We start from the raw sequence: 10,310 nt of genomic DNA on the forward strand, positions 1-10,310 counted from the left end.
CGGGTATGACTTAAGACATGGGAGCAAAATTAGACAATTCGTCCTATCGAGTCCGCTCCTCCATTCCATCATTGCTAATCACTGATCCCACAACCTCACACACCTGCCTTCTCACTGTATCTTTTCATGCTCTGACCAATCAGGAAATGATCAACTTCCACCTTAACTTTTCCCATGGACTTGGCCTCCACTGCAGTCTGTGGCAGAGCTTTCCACAGATTCACCACTCTCTGGCTTAAAAATTCCTCCTGACCTCTGTTCTAAAGGGTTGCCCCTCAATTATGAGGATGTGCCCTCTAGTTCTGGATAACCCCACCAGAGGAAACATCCTCTCCACAACCTTACAGAACCATAGAACATTACAGCACAGAAATGTGCCAAACCATTTTTCTGCCTAGTCCCATGACCTGCACCTGGCCCATATCCCTCCATGCACCTCTCATCCATACACCTGTCCAAGTTTTTCTTAAATGTTAAAAGTGAGCCTGCATTTACCACTTCATCTGGCAGCTCATTCCACATTCCCACCACTCTCTGTGTGAAGAAACCCACCCCCCAATGTTCCCTTTAAACTTTTCCCCCTTCACCCTTAACCCATGTCCTCTGGTTTTTTTCTCCCTTAGCCTCAGTGGAAAAAGCCTGCTTGCATTCACTCTATCTATACCCACCATAATTTTATATACCTCTATCAAATCTCCCCTCATTCTTCTATGCTCCAAGGAATAAAGTCCTAACCTATTCAACCTTTCTCTGTAACTCAGTTTCTCAAGCCCCAACAACATCCTTGTAAACCTTCTCTGCACTCTTTCAACCTTATTAATATCCTTCCTGTAATTAGCTGACCAAAACTGCACGCAATACTCCAAATTCGACCTCACCAATGCCTTATACAACCTCACCATAACAATCCAATTCTTATATTCAGTACTTTGATTTCTAAAGGCCAATGTACCAAAAGCTCTCTTTACGACCCTATCTAACTGTAACGCCACTTTTAGGGAATTATGTATCTGTATTCCCAGATCCCTCTGTTCTACTGTACTCCTCAATGTCCTACCATTTACCTTGTATGTTCTACCTTGGTTTGTCCTTCCAAAGTGCAATACCTCACACTTGTCTGCATTAAACTCCATCTGCCATTTGTCAGCCCATTTTTCCAGCTGGTCCAAATCCCCCTGCAAGCTTTGAAAACCTTCCTCACTGTCCACTACACCTCCAGTCTTTGTATCATCAGCAAATTTGCTGATCCAATTTGCCACATTATCATCCAGATCATTGATATAGATGACGAATAACAATGGACCCAGCACTGGTCCCTGTGGCACACCACTAGTCACAGTCCTCCACTCAGAGAAGCAATCCTCCACTACCACTCTCTGGCTTCTCCCATTGAGCCAATGTCTAATCCAATTTACAACCTCACCATGTATACCTAGCGACTGAATCTTCCTAACTAACCTCCCATGTGGTACCTTGTCAAAGGCCTTACTGAAGTCCATGTAGACAACATCCACTGCCTTCCCTTCATCCACATTCCTGGTAACCTCCTCAAAAAACTAATAGATTGGTTAAACATGTCCTACCATGTACAAAGCCATGTTGACTCTCCCTAATAAGTCCCTGTCTATCCAAATACTTGTAGATCCTATCTCTTAGTACTCCTTCCAATAATTTACCTACTACTGACGTCAAACTTACCGGACGATAATTTCCCAGATTACTTTTAGAGCCTTTTATAAACAAAGGAACAACATGAGCTATTCTCCAATCCTCCGGCACCTCACCCGTCGATACCGACATTTTAAATATATCTGCCAGGGCACCTGCAATTTCAACACTGGTCTCCTTCAAGGTTCGAGGGAATACCCTGTCACGTCCTGGGGATTTATCTACTCTGATTTTCCTCAAGACAGCAAGCACCTCCTTCTCTTCAAACTGTATAGGTTCCATGACCTCACTACTTGATTGCCTTATTTCCATAGACTCCATGCCAGTTTCCTTAGTAAATACATGCAAAAAACCCGTTTAAGATCTCCCCCATTTCTTTTGGTTCCATACATAGCCGACCACTTTGATCTTCAAGAGGACCAATTTTATCTCTTACTATCCTTTTGCACTTAATATACCTGTAGAAGCTCTTAGTGCAAAAAATACTTAAGAAAGAAATCAGGAGGGCTAAAAGAAGACATGAGGTAGCTTTGGCAGTCAAGGTGAAGGATAATCCCAAGTATTTTTTGCACGTTTTATACTCCTCAAGCACCTTATTTGCTCCCTGTTGCCTATACATGTTATACATCTCTCTCTTCTTCATCAGAGTTCCAATATCCCTCGAGAACCAAGGTTCCTTATTCTTATTCACTTTGCCTTTAATCCTGACAGGAACATACAAACTCTGCACTCTCAAAATCTCTCCTTTAAAGGCCTCCCACTTACCAATGACATCCTTACCAGAGAACAACCTATCCCAATACACGCTTTTTAGGTCCTTTCTCATTTCTTCAAATTTGGCCTTTTTCCAGTTTAGAACCTCAACCCGAGGACCAGATCTATCTTTATCTAAGACCAAGTTGAAACTAATGGTGTTATGATCACTGGAACCAAAGTGTTCCCCTACACACACTTCTGTCACCTGTCCTAACTCGTTTCCTAATAGAAGATCTAATATTGCATCCTCTGTTGTCGGTACCTCTATATATTGATTTAGAAAACTTTCCTGGACACATTTTACAAACTCTAACCCATCTAGACCTTTAACAGTATGGGAGTCCCAACCAATACATGGAAAATTAAAATCCCTGACTATCACAACTTTATGTTTCCTGCAGTTGTCTGCTATCTCTCTGCAGATTTTCTCCTCCTCCTGACTATTGGGTGGTCTATAATACAACCCCATTAATGTGGTCGTACCTTTACTGTTTCACATCTGAAACATCTGAACCATGGAACATTAAGCTGCCAGTCCTGCCCCTTCTGTAGCCAAGATTCACTAATGGCTAAAATGTCATAATTCCATGTGTCAATCCACGCCCTCAGGTCGTCTGCCTTCCCTACAATACTCCTTGCATTGAAATAGACACACCTCAGAAGATTATTACCACCACACACAAACCTTCTATTTGTGACTTTGCATGAACGTTTAATATCATTTTCACCCCCGCTCCACTATCTGCTCTGTCACTCTGGTTCCCATCTCCCTGCAAATCTAGTTTAAACCTTCCCCAATAGCACTAACAAACCTCCCTGCTAGGATATTGGTCCCCCTGTAGTTCAGGTGTAACCCATCTCTCTTATACAGGTCCCACCTGCCCCAGAAGAGGTCCCAATGATCCTGAAGTCTGAAACCCTGCTCCCTACATCAGTTTCTCAGCCACATGTTCATCCTCCAGAGCATCCTACTCTTACCCTCACTGGCACGTGGCACAGGTAGCAATCCTGAGATTACCACCCTCAAGGTCCTGATTTTTAACTTCCTACCAAGCTCTCTATACTCACTCTTCAGGACTTCCTCACTCTTTCTTCCTATGTCATTGGTACCGATGTGTACCATGACATCTGGCTGATCACCCTCCCATTTCAGAATGCTGTGCACACGATCAGAGACATCCCTGACCCTGGCACCCGGGAGGCAACAAACCATCCGGGAGTCTCTGTCGCAACCACAGAACCTCCTATCTGTACCTCTAACTATTGAGTCCCCTGTCACTACTGCTCTCCGGCTGCAGCAGCTTGTCCCAGGTAAGTCATCCCCCCCCCAACAGTATCCAAATCGGTATACTTGTTGTTGAGGGGAATGGCCACAGGGGAGCCCTGCTCTGCCTGCCCTTCCCCCTTCCCTCGCCTGGCGGTAACCCAATTACCTGTGTCCTGGTCCTTTGGCGTAGCTACCTCCCTGAAACTACTATCTAAAATCTCCTCATTCTCCCGAATGATCCGGAGGTCATCCAGCTCCTGCTCCAGTTCCCTAATGCGGTTTGTTTAGAGCTGTAGCTGGATGCACTTCTTGCAGGTGTTGCTCTCTGGTCTCCCTGACCTCCCACATTCTGCAAGAGGAGCATTCCAACATCCTGCTTGGCATTCTCTCTACTCTAAACGAAGAAAACTTACCGGATCCTACCCTCGCCTCTGCCTGTTGAGCCAAAGCCGTCCCACTCTGCTCCCTCTCACTCCGCTGCCGGCTGGATATTGTGGTCGCCTTTTTAGACCTTTGGCGCTCTACTGGCTGACATCACGCGCCTGCACAGTCCAGCCTCTTTTCTCTGAGCAGTGAAGAAAAAAATGGTTTCTTTCTGAGATTCCTTACTCCTTCACTCTCAGCCTCTAGCTCCAATCTTGTCCTTTCAACATCAGGCAGGTTTTAATGAAATCGCCTGCCAAATTCCTCTAAATTCCAGTGAATACAAGCCCAAAGCTGCCAAATGCTCCTCATATGTTAACCCCTTCATTCCTGGAATCATTGTCATGTACTTCTTCTGGACTTTCTCCATTGACAGTACATCCTTTCTGAGATATGGGGACTAAAAGTTTTGACAATACTCTAAGTGCAGCCTGACTAGTGTCTTATAAAGCCTCAGCATTATCTCCTTGCTTTTATATTCTGTTCCCCATGAAATAAATGCCAACATTGCATTTGCCGCCTTTACCACAGACTCAACCTGTAAATTAAACTTCTGGGAGTCTTACATGAGGAATCCTAAGCCCCTTGTCACCTCTCATGTTTGAACCTTCTCCCTATTTAGATAATAGTCTGCACTATTGTTCCTTTTACCAGAATGCATTATCAAACATTTCCCAACACTGTATTCCATCTGCCACTATATTGCCCATTCTTCCAATTTGTCTAAGTCCTGCTACAATCACATTGCTTCCTCAGCACATATCTCTGCACCTATCTTCGTATCATCCAAAAACTTTGCCACAAAGCCATCAATTCTATTATCCAAATCATTGACAATGTGAAAAATAGCGGTCCCAATACTGACCCCTGTACTGACCCACTAGTCACTAGCAGTCAACCAGAAAAGGCCCCCTTTATTCCCACTCACTGCCTCCTGCCTGTCAGCCATTCCGCTATCCATGCCAGTATCTTTCCTGTAACAGCATAGGATTTTATCTCGTCAAGAAGCCTCATGTGTGGCACCTTATCAAATGTCTTCTTAAAATCAAAGTAAATGACATCCACAACCTCCCCTTTGTCCACCCTACCTGTTACCTCCTTGAAGAAAACAGAAAACCTACAGCACAATACAGGCCCTTCAGCCCACAATGTTGTGTCAAACATGTACTTACTTTAGAAATTACCTTGGTTACCCATAGCCCTCGATTTTTCTAAGCTCCAGGTGTCGCTTAAAAGACGCTATCGTATCCGCTTCCACCACCGTCGCCAGCAGCCCTTTCCACGCACTTACCACTCTGCATAAAAAAAAGTTACCCGACATCTCCTCTGTACCTGCTTCCAAGCACCTTAAAACTCTGCCCTCTCGTGTTAGCCATTTCAGCCCTGAACTCCAACAGATTTGTCAGGCAAGATTTCACAGAAAATATGCTGAATAGAGTCCAACACTTTCCCAACCACAGAAATTAGACTAAATGACTTATCATTTCCTTTCTTTTGCCTTCTTCTTTTCTTAAAGAGTGGAAAAACATTTGCAATCTTCCAGTTCTCCAGGCCCATGCCAGAATCAAGTGATTCTTGAAAGATCATGACCAATGCATCCATTATCTCTTCAGCAACCTCTCTCGGGACTCTGGAATGTAGTCCACTGGTCCCAGTGACTTACCTACCTTAAGACCTTTGAGTTTGCTTAGCAATTTTTCCTTTGTAATAGCAATGGCACTCACTCCCGGTCCCTGACACTCACGGACCTCTGGCACACCACTAGTGTCAGTGAAGTTTGATGCAAAGTACCCATTAAGTTCATCCGCCATTTCTTTATGTCCCATTACTGCCTAACCCGCATCATTTTCCAGGGGTCCAATATTAATTCTCACCTCCCTTTTACTATTTATGTAACTGAAAAAAATTTCTAGTATCCTGCTTTATATTATTTCATCTTTTCCCTTCCTGTTGCTTTTTTAGTTGCCTTTTGAAGCTTCCCAATCCAACTTCCCACTCACTTTTGCTACCTTATATGCCCTTTCCTCGGCTTTTATGCAGTCCTTAACTTCCGTTGTCAACCACTTCTTCCTCTGTGGGACATTTCTATCCTGCACCTTATGAACTATTCTCAGAAACTTCAGCCACCTCTGCTCTGCCATCATCCCCACCAGTCCACCTGCACAAGCTCCTCTCTCATGCCCTTGTAATTCTCTGTGCTACTGATACATGCGAGTTATTCTTTTCCCTCTCAAATTGCAGTACGAATTCAATCATACTATGATCACTGCCTCCTACGGGTTCCTTTACATTAAGCTCCTTACTAAGATCTAGGTTGTTACACAACACCCAATCTAAGATAGCCTTTCCCCAAATAGACTCAAACACAAGCTGCTCTAAGAATCCATCCCATAGGCATCCAACAAATTACCTGTCTTGCGATCGGACACCACCCTGATTTTCCCAATCCCTGTGTATATTGAAGTCCCCCATTACAATTGTATCATTACCCTTATTACAAGCCCTTTCCAGCTCCCTTTGTAACTCAGTCCCACATCTTGGCTGCTATTTGGAGACCTATATATGATCTCCATAATCATTGTTTTACCCTTGCAGTTTCTTAATTAAATTGTGGATTCAAAGATCGCTTTTAAAAAAAACCTGAATAATGGAAAGAAAAAACAAATTGCAGGGATATTGGGGAAGAACTTAGTGGTGAAGCTACCTGGATTGCTCTTTGAAACAGTTGGCTATACAAACTACATTGTGCATTAAATGCTTGTAATTATTTCAAGAAAGTTACTACATTTAGGCACACCTTCTGTTGGAGGTCCAGGAACACTCTACCTCCTAAGTGAATGTCAATTTTACTAGTTTTAGGGCTGCAGGTCTTGACACATACTCTAAATTCTGGGCATCATATTAACCATATAACCATATAACAATCACAGCACGGAAACAGGCCATTCCGGCCCTCCTAGTCCGTGCCGAACTCTTAATCTCACCTAGTCCCACCTACCCGCACTCAGCCCATAACCCTCCACTCCTTTCCTATCCATATACCTATCCAATTTTACCTTAAATGACACAACTGAACTGGCCTCTACTACTTCTACAGGAAGCTCATTCCACACAGCTATCACTCTCTGAGTAAAGAAATACCCCCTCGTGTTTCCCTTAAACTTTTGCCCCCTAACTCTCAAATCATGTCCTCTCGTTTGAATCTCCCCTACTCTCAATGGAAACAGCCTATTCACGTCAACTCTATCTATCCCTCTCAACATTTTAAATACCTCGATTAAATCCCCCCTCAACCTTCTACGCTCCAATGAATAGAGACCTAACTTGTTCAACCTTTCTCTGTAACTTAAGTGCTGAAACCCAGGTAACATCCTAGTAAATCGTCTCTGCACTCTCTCTAATTTATTGATATCTTTCCTATAATTCGGTGACCAGAACTGTACACAATATTCCAAATTTGGCCTTACCAATGCCTTGTACAATTTTAACATTACATCCCAACTTCTGTACTCAATGCTCTGATTTATAAAGGCCAGCATTCCAAAAGCCTTCTTCACCACCCTATCTACATGAGACTCCACCTTCAGGGAACTATGCACTGTTATTCCTAGATCTCTCTGTTCCACTGCATTCCTCAATGCCCTACCATTTACCCTGTATGTTCTATTTGGATTATTCCTGCCAAAATGTAGAACCTCACACTTCTCAGCATTAAACTCCATCTGCCAACGTTCAGCCCATTCTTCTAACCGGCATAAATCTCCCTGCAAGCTTTGAAAACCCACCTCATTATCCACAACACCTCCTACCTTAGTATCATCAGCATACTTACTAATCCAATTTACCACCCCATCATCCAGATCATTTATGTATATTACAAACAACATTGGGCCCAAAACAGATCCCTGAGGCACCCCGCTAGTCACCGGCCTCCATCCCGATAAACAATTATCCACCACTACTCTCTGGCATCTCCCATCTAGCCACTGTTGAATCCATTTTATTACTCCAGCATTAATACCTAACGACTGAACCTTCTTAACTAACCTTCCATGTGGAACTTTGTCAAAGGCCTTGCTGAAGTCCATATAGACTACATCCACTGCCTTACCCTCGTCAACATTCCTCGTAACTACTTCAAAAAATTCAATTCCAGAACATTAATTACAAATACGAACACAGGATGAAGAAAGATTTGCCAGTGCTTTTGTGACTTTTTCAAAAAATGAGCTTAATAATGGTGCTCCAATCACAAACAAGAGAAAATCTTGCAGTGCAGATGCTGGAAATCCAAGCAACACACACAAAATGCTGGAGGAACTCAGCAGGCCAGGCAGCACTTGGGGAAAAGAGTACAATTGACATTTTGGGCCAAAACCCTTCTAAACTGAGAAAAAAAAAGCTGAGGAGTTGATGGGGCTGCTATGTACCCATTATTATTCATTTGTAACCCACATGCCCTGAGCAATAAATTTGATAATTAATACAAGAGAACCACATTATATTTGATGATATCTGATTTTAAAAAGTAAAGTTAAATGAGTTAAACGATAAATGTACATATCTCGTAAAATAATGAAAAAAGTGAGATTCAAGTTGTTTTAGTACCCTTTGTATATTTTACTTTCAGTTTTATTTTTCATAATATGCATTTGGACTTGTAATTATTGTTTACCAGAAATATGAATTGGAAAAAAAATTCTTAATTTAACTACAGCTCTTTTCAAAAATACAAATGTTGAAGCTGTTCTTGTTGCAAAGAAAGCAGAAAGAGAAAAGGCTCGGGAAGATGCACAGAAGAAGAAAGAGCAAGATAAACTGCAGCGAGAAAAAGACAAGCTTGCAAAGCAGGAAAGGAAAGAAAAGGAGAAGAAGAGAACACAGAAGGGAGAACGGAAGCGGTAAAAATGGCTAGAAAAGTCTCAGTACAAAGCTTGCATATTATGAACTGTGCTGTGTACCAGCCACAATTTTGTTTTGAGGAGATTGACATCTAATATTTGAAAAACTGCTTTTCATAAAATGTGTAATTTTTGCAATGTATTGTGTCAACATTGAATTCCAGTTTAGCACTCATTTGTTATAGGCTGTCTATTACTTAATGTGTTTCAATTTGCTGTGACGTATCTAGACAGCTAGGATGCAACATCTATGGTCAACCCTGACCAACAGAGGCCTCATCAATATTTACATGAAAATAGCTTACAGACAAAAGTAGTTTGTGAAGCAGAAACCCCTTCAGTGAAGGGAGATTCTTGTGCATTTGATTAATTGTAACTGAATAATAAAAAATGTTTTGGAGAATGAACATTATTATTAAGATTTTTTTAAATCCCAATTTCTGGATGGCTTTAACACTTTGAAAGATTCTGTACTGTCCAGTGCTGAAATTTAAATCATCTATTCAGTTTTTTTTGAAATATTATTCACTTTAATTCTTTGATTTGGAAAATATTTAAATTGTAATTCATGAGAATAAACGTAAATTGTTCACCTTGTAAATAGTGTTTGTAAGTGGATTGTTGTAGATTAGAGGGAAAATCACTTACTAAGGAGAACTTCTAACTGTAATCAATTAGACAAACTATTAGAACTTAATTTTTTTTTAATAATACATTACAGGCCCATTGGCCCACAATGTTGTGCCAACCATGTAATCTACTCTAGAGACTGCCTAGAATTTCCCTTGCGCATAGCCCTCTATTTTCTAACCTCCATGTACCTATCTTAAGAGGCTCTTAAAAGACCCTATTGCAGGGGTGTCAAACTCATTTTAGGTCACGGGCCGGATTGAGCAAAATGCAGCTTCATGCGGGCCGGATCAGTCGGACGCGTGCGAACGCAGCTTTCGTTGCCTCCGTTTTTTCAGCCTGCTCTCATGTGTCTCAGTCTCTGCTATAACTACAAAGTGTTTCACTTTACAAATTCTGTTTCTTATGAAGAAGACTGCCGAATAAACACTAAAAACCCTGAAAACCTGGTACCTGAATAAACTCAGCATTAGCCATATCATACGCCATAGGCGCTTCGATTACTGGGGTCAGCTTTAATAGTAATTAGATATTATCTCGTGGGCCAAAGATAATTCCACCGCGGGCCTTGAGTTTGACATATATGCCCTATTGTATTCGCCTCCACCTCTGCTGCCGGGTATGTGTGGAAAAACTTGTCCCTGACATCCCCTCGGTACCGACTT

At 42.1% G+C, this 10,310-nt stretch overlaps 1 protein-coding gene across 1 annotated transcript in view; it reads left to right on the forward strand.

The window, feature by feature from the left end:
- Positions 1–9,616, forward strand: part of LOC140741597 (coiled-coil domain-containing protein 43-like) — a 94,534-nt gene extending 84,918 nt beyond the window's left edge. Inside the window, exon 5 of the mRNA XM_073071899.1 lies at positions 8,832–9,616. Coding sequence (XP_072928000.1) covers positions 8,832–9,019 — 188 coding nt within the window. The 3' untranslated portion in view covers positions 9,020–9,616. The remainder of the gene's footprint in view (positions 1–8,831) is intronic.
- The last annotated feature ends 694 nt before the right edge of the window (positions 9,617–10,310 follow it).

This window comes from Hemitrygon akajei, chromosome 18 (genome assembly GCF_048418815.1).
Source record: "Hemitrygon akajei chromosome 18, sHemAka1.3, whole genome shotgun sequence".
NCBI classification, from domain to species: Eukaryota; Metazoa; Chordata; class Chondrichthyes; order Myliobatiformes; family Dasyatidae; genus Hemitrygon; species Hemitrygon akajei.